The 21,025-nt window shown below is 35.7% G+C and overlaps 1 protein-coding gene across 1 annotated transcript; it reads right to left on the bottom strand.

The window, feature by feature from the left end:
* Positions 1-1,347: 1,347 nt before the first annotated feature.
* On the bottom strand, positions 1,348-15,882 carry LOC132157943 (serine/threonine-protein kinase Nek11-like). The gene is made up of 5 exons (XM_059567189.1): positions 15,815-15,882; positions 15,449-15,502; positions 15,202-15,371; positions 4,783-4,922; positions 1,348-1,544 (listed from the first exon to the last, which is right to left on the bottom strand). Exons 1-5 carry the CDS (start codon positions 15,880-15,882, stop codon positions 1,467-1,469), a joined length of 510 nt encoding a protein of 169 aa, XP_059423172.1. The 3' UTR covers positions 1,348-1,466.
* Positions 15,883-21,025: the final 5,143 nt, after the last annotated feature.

The raw sequence follows: 21,025 nt of genomic DNA, 5'->3' as shown, positions 1-21,025 counted from the left end.
CTGTTTCTCACTTTCAGCCAAGAAACTATTCTTTTTCTCTCCATGTTTTATATCTCTTCTTTTTGCAAATCTGACACTCATTGTGCTGACAAGATGGTTAGTGTAAAAAAAAAAAAAGAAGAAGATAAGGTTAGAAAAGTGTTACTGTTGCCAAAAGACCAATCCTGGGCTGATATTACCCATCTAGCATTATCCTGCTATCATTCATCATACTCTTCAGAGAAGCTGAGTTCAGAAGTGGGGAGTAATATTTTCATTACAGGGTATAGGAGGATTGGTGAATAGTGTATTGTTATTATATAAAGCCTGATATGAGGATTTAGTAATTTGCCTGCCCATTTTCATGAATAACAGGTTTGACAAAAGCTACTGAGAAATGAAGATATCAGCATGTATGAACACACTCAAAAATAAATGCTAACTCAAGCTGATATATACAAACACTCAAAAATGTATGAAAGCCATTGCATTGGCTAACAATCCCAAGCAGCATTTAAAGAGATGCACAAGCACACGTTTCAAACCAAACATTTCACAAAAAGTTTTAAATGACACAAATAGATCAGGCTGAAAATAAAATAAAATAAGTAACAATGAAATTTGAAAAATTAAATAAGATTCTATATTAAAATGAATATGAGGTAAATAATAATAAAAAAAATAAAACTGGTTAATACATTTAAACATTCATCGTGATATTTCTCTAGATAGAATGTGGTACTTTTTAGAACGGAAAAATTGTCAGGGATTGATTTGGTCCAAAATGGCAGTTTATATAAAGCCTTTGAAACCTAAGAAGGTAAAATAAGCCAGGAAAGAAACTAGGCGCTGGACATAAATACTCCAGTTCTATCGATGAGGAAATGCACAGAATTTATCAGATGTGGTCAGAGCCTGTAAATAGCCTCACATGAATTACCTAATCAATGTCGCCATGGCTTCAAGTGGCAGACAAACAGGCTTCCCGACATTCTCACCCCAGAGTCATCAAAATATTCAGTATCACACTCTGAGAGGGGTGACGCTGGCAAATGGGTCATTCATTCTGTGTGTATATACTGTAGCTAAACGAGCATGCTCACGTGTCTTTAGATGAAGCTAGCATTTTTGCAGCAGTTTTTGTCTGCTCGCTGACCCCTAACGTAATTGGCCAGTCACTAAAAAAAAGATGGGGTACACTTCGTACTTGTTATAACAAACCCTTTACTGCTGCCATTACCATCACACCAAATATGAATTTATATTTTCCAGAAATATGTTTTATCTGGTTATAGTGGGAAAGTTGGAAAAAGACGCTATATATCTCACAATGGCGATGGAGTGAACCTGCCAGTGGGGCTGTATTGGTACACAGTGATCCCAAAAAAAGAAAAACACACCAGCCAAAAAACAAAACGAAACATAGATTTGATGGATTAATCTTTGTTTTATGCATTTTCCTGTGTGGAATGGCAAGGAAAATAAGATCATAATAAATACTCACCAACCGAGTCACCATTCAGAACATCCTCCATGTGACTGATCGTGGCTTCCAGGTCACTGTCCTGTGGCACACAAGGATGCACAAGAAGGGACTACTTCAGGCCTACATACAGTACAGAGACATTATAATTCAGGACACGTTCAGGGAACATAGGAACCATATGTTCCCTCTGGCCTACATTCAGAGACATTACAATATTAGTGGAAATTACAGGGCTGAGAGGGTGCCTTCTTCAGTTTAGACCAACTCCCCAATGACAGTCTAGCCTCACAGGGGTCTTGAAATACAGGTGCTATAAACACCATTCCAGATCAATGGGTCTCCTATCTGAAACGATAACGTGACCTGGAGGGAGGAAGTAGCACCATGATAAAGGCAACCTGAAGGGTTTCAAACTCCCTTGAGATGTTCACCTTGTTAAGATGAAAGCCTCTAGGGTAGACTGAATGAGTCTGAAGCAGGGCTAAAGGTCCATCAGCAAAATAACAAGGTGCACTTTTGCCCTTTATGGACTTTTAGAAAATAACCTCTCCTAAAATATATTCACTCTTACTATTTTTAAGAACTCATCTAGTAATATACATTTTCACAGGATTTTATATATATATATATATATTTGTTAAAACATTGTGAACCTTTCCATCAAAAGATAATTTCCACCACCTATAGATAAAATCAAACCAGCTGCTACTGCTAATACTATTATTATTATATTTTACAGTTTAACTGACAATTATGCACAATTATAATTGCCACAATTTTATACAAGACTAATACTTTTTTTACATATACATTTATCAGCATTTTTTTTTTTTTGGCAAAACATTGTGAACATTTCATAATGAAATTTTCTAAAGATAATTTTCCTATGTCATTTACAACAATTTTAAAATAAAATAAAACCCACTATTATTATTATTATTATTATTATTAAGGATAATGATAATAATAATGATTAATGTATCATTATTATATTATATTATATTAATTTGATTGAAAATCATGCACAATTATAACTGCCACAATTTTAATGTAAGTAAAATGTAAAAGCTAAAAAAACTAATTTTTACAAATTAAATTATTCATAAATATTTAACTCCATGTTTAGAATATCATAGTTTTAAAGATGCAATAAAAAAATTATTCTGGCTTTCATTTCGTAATAGTAAATGTCGGGGACGTGGATAAAACAATCCAAATATATACATAAGAAAAGAAGCAAAAATAAAAGTGCCATGCATGAAGGAACACAGTACTGTAAATGGAAAACCATATTCAAACTGCAATTGGTTTGCAGAAAGCAGGACCTAGTCTACTGTAAATGAGACACAAGTGCATTGTGGGAGAAGGTAGGCCTTTGGGCAGCTCAAGGGTATCAAGTCGTGCTATCTATGCAAAGCATTGAAGTGAGAAAAGAAAAAATGCTGGTGCAGAAGAACGGGCTATGTATTATTCTGCAATTTACAAAACAATTCTTCTATTCGCAATTCCGGGGAATCTCAGCCGGCCACGGCTGGCGGCACAAACATCCCCACTCCACTTTTACTGTGAGCCAGCTAATTATCAAATATCCACTGGGGCAGAAGTCTATTCCACTCTCTCTTTTGGTTTCATACTTATACCATCACGGTTCAGAGTTTTTTTCTTTCCTCCCTCTCAAAGGTGACAAATAGTTTTAATCTATTTTGGCTAGCCTGGTCGAATCGTGCAGAAGCCTGGTATTGGATTGCCGCTTTAAGAGTGTGCTGAGGTGCGTAGTTCGTGATCTCTTGGGAGTCTAGATGAGCCCCTGGCTCTTTTGCACTTGATCTAAACGTATGTGTTTGCTGTTGTGCCTCAAAACTCAAGCACTACAAAGTATGTGCAATAATGAGTTTGAGTTTGGCTAAGAAACCCTATGAGCAAAATACATTTGCATAATGTGTACTATAATACCACAGACAAGAGGTATCATATTACCTGTACATTAACCATTACCTGTGGACCTGAGTGCATGTGAGATATGACTGAAATCATCTTATTCCATGCTTCATAAAAAGATGATCCTGTCAATGGAGGCTTATTAAGACTTGAGGGTGTCTTTGAGTTTAATGTGTGAATAATTCAAAAAGATACTGGAAGAAAAAAGAGGATACTTGAGGAATATCAAACCAAAAGTGTCCTTGAGGATGGAAGGAAATATGGTATTAGCACATGGCTAGTTGATGCAGTTTATTTTCAGATGCATACTGTATGAATGTATAAAGGAAAGTGTAAGTAATTGGTCACCATTTATATATTTTTCACTGTTTAAAAAAGATGTAGCCTACCCTACTTCAACTGAAATGGTTGCAATGCAACATTTAAATTAATGTGTGATGATAAAAGCTGAATGCATTATTAAAAGTTAAAATAGTTATAAAACAAGTAACAAAATGCTATTTAAAATAGTTTTATATAAAGCTCAACGTGTTATATTTCACAGCAAATGCCAATTTCACAACTAGTGAACTAAAGTACTTCATGTCAACTACACTTACACTCTGACATATATACACCAGCATTCAAAAGTTTGGGGGTTGTAAGATTTTTTAACATATAGTAAGAATAATAATATAATATAATAATATATGTTATATTTTACTGTTTGTTTGAAAATTATGCACAATTATTATTGCCTTCTTATTGTTTCTTATTTAAGACTTTAAATAAATTGTAACAAACCTTTTTTTTTTTTCAAAATAAAATAAAGAAATAATTTATAAATATTTCACTATGTTTAAATTATAGTTTGATTCATCTAATGTTATTTAAAGATAATTTATTTACACATTCAAAGATGACCTTACTGCAGCCATTACTCCAGTCTCCAGTGTTCCATGATCTTTCAGAAATCATTCAAAAATGCTGAATTGGTTGTCAAAATGATTTGGTTGTCAAGTATGTTTTGGCTGCTTAATATTTTTGTGGAAAGGTATTTTTTTCCTTTTTATTCTTTGATGAATAAGAAGTTCAAAAGAACGTAATTTATTTGAAACAGAAAACATTTTTTAACCGAATAAATGTTTTAATGTCATTTATCATATTTTGATAATGTCATATTATGATAATTTAATTCATCTTTGCTGAATAAAAGTATTAATTTCTTTCAGATTTTTAGCTTAATTTGTATAGTAAACTATTTCATTTCAGTTTTTATTTTACTGAAAACTCGAATTACAGTGTGTACAAGACTGAGGCAGCAAGGAGTTAAATCTTCATTAAATGTAAATATCAGCTGATTGACAAGAGCTTCTCTCAGGCGGTGGATCTCTCCTCACCTGTCCACATGACTGACAGGAAGGGTCTGTGGGGAGATTATCCTCCGAGTCTTCCACTCCATCTGAATCTTCCTCCGAGCATGACTCAAATTCATCCATGGAGTAAAATGCCTCTGCTGCCTGAGGATCCTTGGGGATTGCTGAAACGATTGAAAAATAGCAAAGGTTTAGCTAATATTCTGAATTATTGAGCAATGTTTTGATATGACAAGAAAGCCTCTGTCATTATCACCTTACATTTTCTGCTTGATGACACTGAGACAATGAGAATGGATCTGTGCCAGTTTCATCTCTGAAACAGAAACCAACAGAATACCTCTACACCGAACACGTGTGAACAAATGAACACAGACAACCTCTATCACACACACACAGGTTCCCGGGCCTGCGACCAAGATGATTACACAGTTTCATGCCTCTGATTCTATTAGACAGCTACCAGTGACTGGACCTTCACATTGGAGACACAAAGATGGCAAGAGAGATGGAAAGAGCGAGAGGGGGGTGTTAGACTGTACTTTACTCTGAGGGATTTCCCATTCACCATCTCAACAGTTTCATTTTCTTTTGTAGAGCTCTCCACCTGAGAACTATCCTGCGTTTTGAAAGAGAACAGTAATGCGTCAGCATGTACGTTTATACCTGCCTCCCACGATCAGCCGCCTTAAGACCAACAACTAGGGATAAAATTCTCATCAAAGTGCAAAAAGTGCAGAAGCAATTTATTAACAAGAGGTCAAGGTTTGGCTGGTTAGCATGGTTCAGTTAGCCCCTGTAGATGATATAACTTCACTATTTAGCAGGAAAAAGCATGTTTCTTTACGGACAGCCATGTATTCTGATGAAATACAAATGGTTTTTTAGTTTTTTTTGTGAGTTAATAACCTGATGGGCTGATGTCCTACCACACCATGCTCTATTTTTCAGTCCTGTCTAAATGAGTAAACTGCTGCGCCACAATGAAAGTGCAACCTGTAATTTAGAATTATAGAAAAGAGCCCCTGGAGCACATTTACAACACTACAGCTCTGTTTTATCCAGTAAAGAGGATTAGTCATGACAAAGAGCAGAAAGAGCATTCTACTGCATCACTGTGCAGGAAGCTTCTGCTTCAGATTCAGCTCAGTCATTTCAAATGATCATTTGTTTAGGCCTCAGTCCTGCCTCATTGACTCTGCTTATGCCTCTGAATATTTCTGCATAGATTTAAGGAACTTTAGGTGAACTTTCTCAAGGACTGTACTAGAAGTTTGAATTTCTTTACATACACTATCATTTAAAAGTTGTCTTTATAGTTTTATTCAGTAAAGTTTCATTTATCAAAAGTGACAGTAAAGACTTCATTGTTACAAAAGATTTCGAATAAATGCTGTTCTTTTGAACTTTCTATTCAAAGATAAAAAAGTATTACACTTTCCACACAAATATTACAACCCGAATTCCGGAAAAGTTGGGACGTTTTTTAAATTTTAATAAAATGAAAACTAAAAGACTTTCAAATCACATGAGCCAATATTTTATTCACAATAGAACATAGATAACATAGCAAATGTTTAAACTGAGAAAGTTTACAATTTTATGCACAAAATGAGCTCATTTCAATTTTGATTTCTGCTACAGGTCTCAAAATAGTTGGGACGGGCATGTGTTGCTCTAAAACCTTTATATACCTTTCAGCATTCACAGAGCCTTCCAAAACATGCAAGCTGCCCATACCGCATGCACTTATGCACCCCCATACCATCAGAGATGCTGGCTTTTGAACTGAACGCTGATAACATGCTGGAAGGTCTCCCTCCCCTTTAGCCCGGAGGACACGGCGTCCGTGATTTCCAACAAGAATGTCAAATTTGGACTCGTCTGACCATAAAACACTATTCCACTTTGAAATAGTCCATTTTAAATGAGCCTTGGCCCACAGGACACGACGGCGCTTCTGGACCATGTTCACATATGGCTTCCTTTTTGCATGATAGAGCTTTAGTTGGCATCTGCTGATGGCACGGCGGATTGTGTTTACCGACAGTGGTTTCTGAAAGTATTCCTGGGCCCATTTAGTAATGTCATTGACACAATCATGCCGATGAGTGATGCAGTGTCGTCTGAGAGCCCGAAGACCACGGGCATCCAATAAAGGTCTCCGGCCTTGTCCCTTACGCACAGAGATTTCTCCAGTTTCTCTGAATCTTTTGATGATGTTATGCACTGTAGATGATGAGATTTGCAAAGCCTTTGCAATTTGACGTTGAGGAACATTGTTTTTAAAGTTTTCCACAATTTTTTTACGCAGTCTTTCACAGATTGGAGAGACTCTGCTTCTCTAAGACAAAGCTTTTATAGCTAATCATGTTACAGACCTGATATCAATTAACTTAATTAATCACTAGATGTTCTCCCAGCTGAATCTTTTCAAAACTGCTTGCTTTTTTAGCCATTTGTTGCCCCCGTGCCAACTTTTTTGAGACCTGTAGCAGGCATTACATTTTAAATGAGCTAATTAAGTGGATAAAAGTGTAAAATCTCTCAGTTTAAACATTTGCTACGTTATTTATGTTCTATTGTGAATAAAATATTGGCTCATGTGATTTGAAATTCCTTTAGTTTTCATTTTATTTAAATTTAAAAAACGTCCCAACTTTTCCGGAATTCGGGTTGTAGGTAGCACAGTTGTTTTCAGCATTGATGACTGATAATAATTGTTCCAGATTAGCATATTATTAACGACTTCCGGGCAGGGGCGTGTCTAGAGCATTTTCAGTGGGGGGGGGCATTGTTGGGGTACTGCCTCCAAATGGGGTGGCCGCCCATGACCAAAAAAAAAAAAGCTAAATTCTACAGTATATTATGTAAATAATACTTTTTACTTAAATAAAGTTATTTGTAAACAAATGCAGTAATAAAGCAGATTTTTTATTAATGGAATTTTTTTGTTGTCCCTGTATATCCATTAAGTTAAATTTGAGAATAATTTTTTTTTTTTTTTTTCTTTGAAAGAAACTCCCTATATCTGTACTTCTTTTCATGGCTTGGCACTGCTCTCTTCCCTGCCTTCAAAAGAAACACGTATGTGTGTCTGTTATTCTCAATCTCAAAAAACAAATTTCAAATTGTGAATGAAATGCACAGAATGCACCCATGTCATATTTCACGTGTAAATGACTAAGTTAGGCCTGACAATTTAACTGACTATCTAACTGACTCTCATGCATTAACAAGTAACGTGTCACCAGATAATTATTATTATGGAACATTCTGTGCATATTGTCATTTGGTGCAATCTTGCTATGTGGTCAATGTCACAAAGTAAACTGATACAAAATATGCAAATCACCATGACTGTTTATTTTTTTATAGCGCCCAGCGTATTTTACTTTTATTGTGCTTGATTAAACGTTGACTGAACATTCGATTGAAATCCACCACGACCAACGCGAGCAGAGCCTGACGGGGTAAAAACATTGATCTGAGAAAACCATACAAACATAAACCATACATAAAGGCAAAATTAGATTTGTCAAGTCTGCCTAGGAAAAGCAATTATTATACCAGCAAACTCAAAATTGGGTTAAAAATTAAACTAGGCTATAAATACTTGGATTATTATATTATTATATAGTGTTTATTTACTGATAGACAGTCAAAAAGACAAATTAATCAATATTTTATTTATAACAAGGTTTAATTTATTTATAAAATAATAACACACCACAGATCCTGAAGAAACAGTAACAAAAACACAGTGACAGAAATGTCAGAAATAGCGTATGGGGCTGTCACGTGATTAAGGAATGATTTGAACCCGAAGACTTGTCAGACAAGAGGTGAGTTTATCACAGACTGAAGACCCAGGTAAAGAATTAATTAATCTTTTCTGTTTCTTTATAGCATTTTAGTTTTGTATTGTTTGTAGTGTGATCAACGTTTACGTAAGTACTAGATGTGTTGGGGAAGTAACACGTAACATTTTAATTACATTTTGCTAAAATGAACGAAATGATTCGAAAAAAGTTTCGTTCATTTTGCTGAACGCAACTCAAAAGTACGAGACTGTATAATGATCTGAACTTCCCATCACTAGTGTCTCGACTTCCCACACTTGATAAAGTAAAAGTCCAAGTCCGCAACGAGCATTGTTTCTCTGGCGAAGCGAGAAGCACCCGGCTGCAGCCTGCAGATCGAGACAGGTCTGCACCTGAGGCGGGGTTGCACGTGCCCGTTATTTGAAAGTGAAGAAATCGATAAACTTTTATTTCTATCGGCCAGTGATTCTGAAAGGACATACCTGTAAACCGTTGCTATAGTAACGAACACAATTTCATGATAATTGTGCTCTTATTTTAGTGCAGTCTCACAGCCACTGTCAAATATCGAGATAAACTTTATAAAGTATCATCTATTTATATTAAATTGGTATCTTCTCCAATATACATTTTGTGACCATTGAGCCGATTCTTTTCAATCAGCTGGAATGATTCGGGACATTCTACGTTTAATGTGGCTTAATGCATTAAAACAGTGTTTTTAAAAGATCAAACTCAGCAAACAAATGAATAATAAAGCATTCTATTCACTGACAGGCAGATGAGTCCAGAATAAGAATGCAATGTGTTAAACGTGTTAAGCATTTTCCTCCCATAGAAAACCATTAGACTAAAAGGAAAACGCGTAACGTGGCGTAATGCATTAAAATGTGTTTTAAAGAGTAACTAAACCCTAAACCAACTTTTTTTAGTTAATGATCTATAAGAATGGGGCTTTATTAGTGCTGTTCATTGATTCGAGTAACTTTTTTGACATTTGAGTATAAAGTGTTTTAATTCTACAATATATGGTGTAAAAACGTGTGAGTGCTGCCCTCTTCAGGTTGAACGGTGGCTACTGCAGTTGATTTTTCCTATTGGATGTTGCGGTGGCAAGTGACGTAAGCGGTGGCAGGTGACGTAAGCAGTTTCCAGCTCACCACGCCCCTTGGTACGAGCTACCACGCCCTTGGCAGTATAAAACCATCAAAATCACTGTAGTGAGTCAGGACTCAGGAGCTGGAATTGCGAGTATTGGTAATGACCAGGATAGACTATTATAGCATCTATTTAGCATTGCAATTATATAGTTATTTAGATCTTCAAGTTGCGTAGATTTATCTGTATTTAGTACAGTGGTCAGGGTGGTGTGTGTAGTGTTGCTGGTTGCGACATCACTGCTGGACTGCATAGTTTTCCAGGAGACTTTAAAATTAGGAGCCAGTGGTTGCATGCACTCTGCCTGGAAGACCGTGAGTTCCCGCCTAGAGCTCGAGTGTGCAAACTGCATTTTACACGGGAGTGCTTCTCCAACGCAATGGAGGTGGAAATGGGATTCTCCACACAGCTCGCGCTGAAAAGCGACGTGGTGCGGGAGTTAAGAGCGCAGTTTGAGCCAGCGGCTGGAATTAATATGAACAGACACCTCGACACCCTCCACTTCAGGTGAAAGTGGGGGAGAAAAGTCCTCTACTTCAAATGATCGCTCTGTTGCAAAGCTACTTGCGTCACTACAGTCACTGTCCATTTTAGCGTCTCTGACAGCAGCTGTCAATCAATCCGTCACTGCGGGTCTCAGGATCACGCCGCACTCGCTCAGCCCCGCCCTCGGTTCGTCCCCTCTATCTCCGCTGTGATCTGCCCACTTTTCAGCATTTTTCAAATATTGTCAGTGGGTGGAGTCAGGCTCTGAGCAGGGTTTTAGTTACACTTTAAAAAGACCAAACTCAATAAACATTTTTAATAACACATTTTATTTACAGACAAGCAGGTTATGGGTGGAAATTAAACGCTTTGTGTTCGTATTCTGTGCTCATATTTGCTTGTCTGTGAATATAATGCTTTATTAATAATTTGTTTACTGAGTCTGGTCTTTTTAAAACACTGTTTTAATGCATAAAGCCACGTACTTTCACGTTAAGTGTGCTTTTAGAATGTCCCAAGTATTCATTTGTGAATTAAGCTGGTCAAGAAGAGTAAACTCGCAGCAGCTAACATCTCTTGATTCAATAAATCAGACTTAGTGAGTCAAGTTAACAATAAAAAACTGCATTATAGTAAAGGCTTTGTAAAACTGTACAGCGTTTTTAGCTTTTTAAACAGCATTCTCCGTCCTACACCAACTACGCACACATTTCCTATCATGTAAGTCTATGAAAGAAGATTGAACCAATCAGAGTAGGTGTGGGGCAACCCCGCCCCAGGTGCAGCCCCGCCTCGATCTGCAGACTGCAGCCGGGTGTACTTGGGCGAAGCTGCACTTCTTTGAATCGCGAACTTCAGTAGAGACTATAAAATGATTGGCCATAGAATGAACCAATCACAAGACATCTTATAGGGGGGGCACCTGGGGTGGCCAATCGAATTTCAGGGGGGGCCGGAGACCCGCCCCTGCTCCTGGGGGATCATGTGACACTGAAGGCTGGAGTAATCATGCTGAAAATTCAGCTTTGCCATCACAGGAGTATATGAAAAAATAAATGTAAAGTTGAAAACAGTTATTTTAAATTGTAAATATTTCATAACATGTTTTTATTTTTTATTATTTCTTTTATCAAATAAAGCCTTGGTAGTGTATGTTGAAAGGGTTTCGAACAAAAACAGGCCAGGTTTTGTGCATCAGAGTTTATATTTTCAGACACTTATTGTTCGATTTTACAAGATAAAAGACCCAAAAGTAAAATCTTTTGTAAAACATTTGGCACTACATATACTGGCAAAACCTCACATTTCAGATTGTTCTAAAGTAGAGGATTGTGGGTCAACCAAGACTAATTCGAGGTTAAATCCTTATTTTACTTTTAGAATCAATTCAAATTAGTTTTAAATGGAGATAAATGAAAAGCCCTATACGGATGACAGTCTGCATTTTTCAGAGAACCTTCCATTCTTAACTTTATTGATTCCAATTAGCGATGCTAATGACACATCGAGATATTTAACAATGATTAAACAATCATTAGCTATTTTCTTGCCATTTACTTCATGCTCTCTTGGTCAAATACTGAAAGCACTTATGAGTCCCAGCCCTGGGGTCAACATTCCTAATAGAACCCCAGCAAATGACCTGTATAAGTTTTGTGCCTGATGCTAACCTTTACCAGATTAATTATAATGTTGCATTTTAAAAAAGGCCACAAATGTTCATAAACATACCATGACAAAGATGTTTATAAAAGGTATTATATTAATGCACCCATTCATACAGACAAATACGAGGTGAATACACTGTCATACTTGGCTTATTGCTTTATTAAATCATTTGATGCTGTACTCTATTATGCATACTCTATCTACAGTACTAATTAATAATAACAGTAGTGATGGGTGCATACAAATGAAGGAGCCCGTTACAGACTGGAGAAAATTACGCTGAAGTAAGGTTTGCATATAATGCTTATTGTCAGAGTTTATTCATTTGAATGGCATCTTCCAAGGCACAGAAGTCCCCATAGTGTAGTCATTATGGTTTAACTGAAGACATGAGCAGAATCATACCATATGGTAATGTTTATTTAGTTCCAGAACATGAGAAGATCACCAGAAAGGGCCATCTGGGTCCCTGAATAACATGCTAATATGAAACCATGAACTCTCAAAATGACAGGAGCAGTAAAATAATGATGTCTGATTATTACATTATTACATTACATAATTACATTATTACATCCAGAAGAGCATTTACCTTTATTTGTAATGTAGCAGGGTTAACCTGCTCAGTGTTTCTGCTGGGCGACTCTAAGTAAACGATCCCAAACAGGAACATTTTAGCATTAACTATGCATTATACATTCGCTGAGTTTTCTTTGCCTTCGAGATAACTTAAATCATGAGGTTTTATGGAAGCTAAATAATAAATATATTAGCTAAATTTAAGGAAAAGAGATTTGACTCCATTAATTCCAAACCCAGCAGCAATGCATCACTTCTTTAATTTTTAATAATACAGATCCACATACTTACACATGAGGCTTGCTGCATGCTTTTCTTTCCCAAATGTTTCCACTTACAATACAGTAATATTTCAGATTCATAGTTATTGCACCCCCGGCGTCCTCTATCGATAAATCACACCTTGTGGATTCTCTCCGAGTCCTCTAAGAGCACAGCTGTGGCTATGCACTCATTTAAAACATCTCATTTATAGTGAAATCTAAAGTGATTAGAGACAGGAACTGATACATAACCTCTCAGGACTTCCTGAAAATACATCTCTGAGATTTATCATCATGATACCAAAACCCGATTAAGGAGGCGTTTTGGCCATAACTTATCTTTCCCTTGATGCATATAATGACGCTGGTAAAAGAATGAGTCACCAAAAACCAGCAATACGCCAAAACAGACTCTGCACATATTCACAGCCAACGCAAAATTATGTCAAAAATCTGGTTATTGGCCTCCTCACAAATATTAACTGTCAGCTATATAGCCAATTCTATAATTTAGCAATGATGCAAATGAGCACCAGAAAATGACAGGTCATCCTAAAGAAATATGCCAACTTAAATACGAACCATTGTCTGGTATTCATGCCTAATCTTTTACCGTGGTTTTAAAAAACGATTTGGATACTTTTGGACACATTTCAAATCTCTAAATGTCATTGCATTAGATAATAATATATTATCCAAGTGGCATCTGCAAAGTAATGATACTATAGTGAAATATAGCTATATAGTTTTCAAAAACAGGTTGTGACAAAAAATATTGAATTTGGATGCATCTTGATGCCTTCCCTCCTCCTTATACTGCAATCTTTGCAATGTAACGCCTTCAGCATGAACGGCTCTGAATCACGTGTGTAATCAGTCCAATGGATGGGCAAGACGTCATAGCCGGGTGATGTCAGAGACCAGGAAGCTTAAAAGCACATGCGCCAAAGCCGGCATTAGCCTCCAGAGTTCCTGAAGAGGAATCACTATTTGGACATGTTCCACTAAAATTAAAACAATAAATTGTATGAATCTACTCCAGCTAAAAGTGACATGCAATAGTGAAAAGAATTTAAAAACATTGGTTCAAAAGTTTGAGGTCGATAAGCTTTTTGTGCTAATAAATGTATACATTTACAAAAAAATACAATAAAAACAGTAATGTTGTCAAATACTATTACAGTTAAAATCTAATTCATTCCAGTGATGGCAAAGTTATATTTTTATTGCTCATTGCTCCAGTCTTTAGTTGTTACATAATTCTACACTATTCTAAACTATTCTATACTATTATGCCGATTTGGTGCTCAAGAAACATTTCGTGTTGAATGCTAAAACAGTTACTGCTTAATTTTTTGTGGAAATCATGATACATTGGTTTTTAAGATTCTTTGATTAACAGAAAGTTCAAACGCAGATATGTTTTGAAACATTACACATTTATTTATTTAATGCATCCTTGCTGAAAAAAATATTACAATTAATATACCAACATGTTATTTAAATTAGCATCTATTTCCGCACTGTAAATATATTCCAAGAAAGATTATTTTCCCTCTTCTGTCTGTTGACAGTGGAGCTCATATAGTCCTTATTCATGAGTACACACTATACAGCAGGTTTGTTGGGATCTGGATATATCTAGAAATAGCAACATATTTGTGGACAGCATTCACAGACTTTGGTTCTGAGGACCTGCTTTCAATAAGGGATGAAAATATCCACTCATTTCTTACTTTCCTTGTCATTTGTTCATAAATGCAGGCGACTTCTGCTCTGATAAATCTGTGGTGGAACATCATTAAAACTTCTAGGAATCATTTGACTTTCAAATTGAAACACACACATATATATATATATATATATATATATATATATATATATATATATATATATATATATATATTTTTTTTTTTTTTTTTTTTTTTTTTCATTCTATCTCTTTAAATGTGTGTGTGTGTGTGTGTGTGTGTGTGTGTGTGACAGTGCAGTGTAATATTCATGGTACCTCGCTCTGTTCTGGGATCTGTTGTTTGTTAAACCATGGAGAAAGAAGCACTGGCGCGCCAAGCACACAATGAATTTTAATGAAGATGTAGAAAAAGAGAAAATAATTTCTGAAAGTTAGACTTTCTGATTTGGAAGAGATGGGTAGAATTTCATCAGACAAACGTTTCGTAATAGACTTTAAAAAGCAAGAGAAACATACCAGGGGAGCTAGGTTTCAAAACGATTTAATTAATCTACTTTATGAAATGAAATGTGTCGAAGAAAACATCTTTTCTAACTGTAGGGCTTTTCATGCCACACTTAACCCTGGGTTATGGTCTTGCTAGGCCAATGCCACTTCTAATACAGGGTTAAGTGATGCTTTTGACCCTTGGTTATGGATTTTGTCAGCCAAGGTGTGTCAACCCAGACCTACAATTTATCCCATCTGACCTACAGTTATAAATACCACTCACCATGGTCTTTTGACACAGACTTGCACATCTTATCAGAGTTTTGAGAAATGCTTCCTGACAGTTCAGAGTTTCTGTTTGGTGTCTCACTCTGAATCGTTTGAGGCTGCTTAACTGCTTCTTCAGCTCTCACCTTCGGAAAAGACATAAAAACACTGCTGTATCTCATATTTCTATCACTATAAAAAACTAAAATGTCTGGATAATGAACAATATCTGGCAGGAATATTATCAACTTTAAAACATCGACGCTAACTCTCTGACTTGCATGTGGTTTTCTTGATATTTTTCCTCCACAATTTGCCTAGAGTAAGACAAAATTTGCATTTAGACTTTACACAGACAAGAAATGTAGTATTATAATGAGCATAATAGTGAGCATAATATATCAGTCTGTTTTTGAGTGTGCATATATGCCATCATTGACTGTTCTTATATTCTATCAGTGCAACACAAAGAATCAGAGCTGACGTGAGAAACACTGCCAAAATTCCTTGCACCGTGAAAACAGAAAAGCCCTGACACTCATGCTATCTTTATGGAATATGAACTGCGAGTCACATTTGATTAACATTCAGTGTGACACGGTCAGCGCAATGAAATGAATGTCACTCACTTCAGCTTTCTTGCTTTCTCATCTGCTGCTTGGAGTTTCCGGAGCCGCATGCATTCTCTCGGGCTCATTTACTGAAATGACTAATGACTACTTTGCTTTACAGACATTGTCTGAACCGTGTGATCAGAGCTGATGTGATGAAGTTGTTGATGTTCATAAATTTGCCATTGGGGTTTATTAGTCAGCATATATTACTTTGCTATTATTCAAAAATGTGGAAAAGGCCAACAAATTAAGAAAAAAAGAATGTGTCCATATTTTTGGCAGTGTCAAAAATCTCAAAAGTAATAGGGCATTTTATTTGAAGTCAGGATTGAATCCAACAAAAAAAGAGAGTAGAATCCAAACAAGGAAAGTATATCATTAGGTTATTCATGAGAACTTATGTGAGACAGTTTCAGATTCTTTGGACACCAAGCATACTAGAATGGTGTTTGAACGAGCTAATGAGCAAAAGGTTCAGGCAGATTTCTCAGTTCAAGTCAAGGCTGCATATAACCTAATGCATATATCTCAGCTTTATGCCTCATGGTGAATACAGACAAAAAGGAAAATAAAAATGTATAAAGGAACTAATTTTACTGTGAAACCAAATTATTTCCAACAACGTTATCTGCCCTTTGTTTTTAAAATACTAATATTTAAACTTTGAAATGGAGCAAATGATCCCTCAAATGTTCTTTACACAAACATACCACAACATTTCATTGGATTGTTTCATAATATAATAAAATTATGATGTGCATTATCACATACTACCTATAAAACAATGTTCACATTCTGTATAATAACAGATCAATACTTCATGAATACTTCAGTATTGAATATTCAAATAAATTACACTTAAAAAGACATATGAATAAATGATTGAATTAATAAATATAATTAGAATAATATATAATAAATAAATAAAATGCAATAACAGTTATTATAATATAAGAATATATTTCTGAAATAAGTATCTTATGCTTACCAAGGCTGCATTTATTTGATCAAAAATACAGTAAAAGCTGTAATATTGTGAAATATTTGTACAATTTAAGCATTATTTAATATATTTGAAAATATTATTTAATCCTGTGATGGCAAAGCCGAATTTTCAGCATCCTGCCTCACTCCAGTCTTCAGCATCACATGATCTTTTAGAAATCAGTCTAATTTGCTGACTTGGAGCTCCAGAAACATTTCTTAGTGCAGAGTTATATATCATATATATATATATATATATATATTTTTTTTTTTTTTCAGGATTCTTTGGTGAATAGAAAGTTCAAAAGAACAATATTTATGTGAAATAGCAATGTTTTACTGTCACTTTTTGATTCCTTGCTGAATAAAAGAATGAACTTACAAACGGTAGTGTACAAAAACTTTTTCAGTTTTGCCACTGTACTTATTTTGTCTCTGTGCTCAAGAATCAATAAACTGCGCTTGATAGATCTCGCTATGCACTTTTGACTTTAACATTGCATAGATTTTCACTAGGTCATATCTAATTATGATTGGCACATGCTCTGGTGACAAAGTTTTTAATAAGCATGGAAAGCGATGACTGAATTAATGAAAGTCTGCTGCTCATAGACTGCCATAGACTGATTAACATGTTCAATAAACTGGTTACACAGCAACAGAGCTACAGTATATACATACTGTATTTTTAGGTCCCCCCCAACAAGGCACTGTGAAAATGACAACATATAAAAGGCACAAAAACAGTCCTGTCGCCAGAAATCCCTGGTGTAGATGCATTTCTCAGCTGACAGTGTCACTGCAGGAATAGAGAAGTGCGAATGCCTGTAAAATATCTTTCTCTCTGAATCCACAACTTACAGTGCTCTCAGGATCTGCGACGCGTTTCTCTCCCCACATCGACTTTGCGCGCAGCATCAGGCAAAAAAAAACTGTTTCATGTGCTGCAGTGAGAAAAATAACAGAAGAGATGAAAAATTGGTTAATGCTGTTCTCTGAGGCCTCGTAAAAGATTTTTTTTGCAAAAGAAGTTTTGTGAGCAGCTGCAAAAGCAAAAAGCAAAACTGCAGCAACAAAGCTACTTTTCAATCACAAAGACTCCTGCGCATCTCAGAACTCTTGAATCAGAGCAAACGGGGAAAAAGGGGGAGAGAAAGACTGATATTATCCTCAGGGTAGAATCTGCCACGAGCACATTTAAAGAACAATACGAGACATTTGTAAGGTGCAAATTACACAGGCAGAAGAAAGACTTGAAACTGTACACAACAACAGAGGAGGGAAAAGCCATCAGAGAGTATTGTATACAGAGTTTTTGTGTAGATGCCCTTTCCTTCTGTGATTACATGTTTCTGAGATGGTGATGGTGTAATAGCCTGTGGAAGAGACACATCCCACCAGGAGATGTTACAAATGGGGGTTAGGGGATCACTAGCTTCCAAAGGCAGAAACGTATTACTAAACGCCCTGATGTAAACAAGTCAATATGACTGCGAGTGATGAAAGGGTGCTATAACTGCAAATATTGTAACCGAGATACATTAAACAGGGGCTATAAAAGAAAAATCAATGCACAAGGCCATTATGAGTACACACACCATGATAAAGATGCATATAGTGCAATTATACTTTCACAGTGGGAAGGTTTCATAATTCTTTATGTAATGAAGAATACTAATAACATGTACAGTAGCTCTAGGAAGTTAAGAAGTCATTAGATTAGATTTCTACATGATCTTTGGATTGCAGTTATTAATAAGACATCTTGGCTGGATGTGGGCGTTAGGGACGTCATGTGATCTGGATGTTTACGTCTTATATACTGTATTTGATACAATTAAGCATTATGTTATTATTATGGGAATAAATCGTTGTTTCGTTCTGAACAGTTTGTGATCTAATTCCACTTTTTATGTTCGATGTGATGCCAGCAGTACTTCAACCACCAACTGTTATTTTACACAGAAAGTTAGAAAAAGGCCTGGATCCATAATGAATTCACACCAGGCAACGTAACAAGAAGTTTAGCTTTTGTTATGCTAATTGACCAAGGCAAAAATACATGAGGAGAAGCCATGTGGGAAAAATAATATAATATAATAGTCATATATTTCTTATTTGGATAAAAAAATAACGGCTCAACAATAATAAGATTCTGCGCAGTTGGACCAGTAGTTCAGATTTTAACCATTTCGATTCAATTCTGCAAATTCTACAAAAATAAAATAAAATAAAATACAATAAAGAAAAAAAAAGAAAAAGTCTGTCACACTAGAACTGAGTCAACCATTCTTAAAGTTGAGCTTTGGTCTGTAATTTTCACAGAGGTTGTTTGAGAAAATTGGACCGAATTGAAATCTGTGAAAAAATGTATTCATGTAAGCTTCAAGGAAAATGGTCCTGTCCAAAAAGAGTAAAGAAATGTTTTTGGAAACATTCTGATCTTTTGTACATTTACAGACTGATCTATTGTTTGAGAGATGCATAAAAATTCATATATTCCAGGAAACAAGGCCAACTACGACAAGCCACAATCAATACAATCACCAAGCGGCAACAATGCCAATCACTGACATTTCAAAAGTACAATCTGAAAAGGTTACGCACCGGGTGAGTCAAATGTGATGGCCAATCGATGATGTGATGAGTATGCATAACAGACTTTTAGAAACTTATTGAGGTTGGCTAGCAATCAAAGTCTTCGTGGTGCATTATGGGCCTTCCCATTAACCTTTGAAGCAGATACTCAGAACAGCTGGTCGGATGCCCTCCCGTCCAGCTGATCTGATTAATGCTGTCTTCTCACCTGCAAGCTCTGCTCAAAGAAACTGCTCCTCAGCACATTTGCTGCCAAGATCTTGCGTGAAGAATCCTTTTCTAACATGCTGTCCTCACAGGAACAGAGAGAGAGAATTATGTTTAAGACCTCATGAAATGCTGATAGTTTTAGCTGAATGCTTTTAAACCTGCATGGATTTTACATAATCTGCTTTGAAAAATGGCTGAATCAAACAAGCCATTGATTTGTGTCTTTCTACTTATCCAGAGCAGGCAGACAGACAGATATAGCCTGGCGGTGTGGGTTGACATGGGCCCGATTTGTGCCGGCAGGGCAGCATCTGTTTCTGGTAACTTTGCATTTGACAGTTTAGCTGCTGCGAGTATGTTTTGGCAGGGATGAAGAAGGTCCCTCCACAATCCTTAACACCACGTCTAAGAAGTTCTTCCCCTCCATCTCAAAGAGATGCCATTCATGTTAATCAAACTAAAGAGAGAATTATGTTTTGTATATTTTTATTTATTTAGGCTATTAGCTTTTTGTGGTATTGACACTGGCGACAATAATTATGAAATATGATATGATATTTCATAAAGACCTTATTTAAAGCAAAATTAACTGTATTGTGATATAGCGTTACCGTGAAATAAAATTACCTTTATCGTGATATAAGATTTTGGTCATATGGCCCATCCCTACCTTACGTCATTCCAAATCTGACTGAGCATGACTAATGTTCTACTGTGGAACATAAGAGAAGATATTCTGAAGAATGATGGTAGCCAAACTGTTCCGGCTCCCATTGACTTCCACTTTATTTTTGGTCCATAAAATGAAAGCCAAAGGGAACAATTATTCAAAACATTTTCTTGTTCTGTAGAAGAAAGTAATGCACCTATGCATAGGCTTTCTTTAATATTTACATATACCAGCCATTATAATTTTAGCATATGGAACACAAATAGTGGCACTACTGTAACTTAAAGTTGTCAATAGAAAGATTGCGAGGAGAATAAGAAAATATAAAAGAAGAATAAACAAATAAAAAAAGGATAAAAAGTTTCATTATATTTTTAAATAAATATTTTACAATTAAAATCTAATTCTGAAAACATTGTTAAAAAGAATAATAAAATGACATTAATAAATATGTAAATTTAAATAAATTCAATAAATCATTGTTAGGTTCATTTGGTTGCTATAAAAGTGGTTTTCTAGTTTGCATCATTGAGAACTGCATGAATTAGAACTCTGATACAATTTGCAATTAGAATTATAGTAAAAAATTTAAGAATTACAGAATCATAATCTCTTGCCCTATTTGTTAATACACAAAAGACAGAGAGAAAAATAGAACGAGAGAAATCATCCTTCTGCTCTCTATCTCTGTTAAGCAGCACAGTGAACCCTTTCCTCCAGTGTGTTCTTACAAACTCGAGACCACAGTGTGCAGAGTCCAATTC

Source organism: Carassius carassius, chromosome 15, assembly GCF_963082965.1.
Source record: "Carassius carassius chromosome 15, fCarCar2.1, whole genome shotgun sequence".
In the NCBI taxonomy this organism is placed as follows: Eukaryota; Metazoa; Chordata; class Actinopteri; order Cypriniformes; family Cyprinidae; genus Carassius; species Carassius carassius.
The sequence above is the reverse complement of the archived record's forward strand: the minus strand, read 5'-3'. Positions and strand labels throughout refer to the sequence as shown.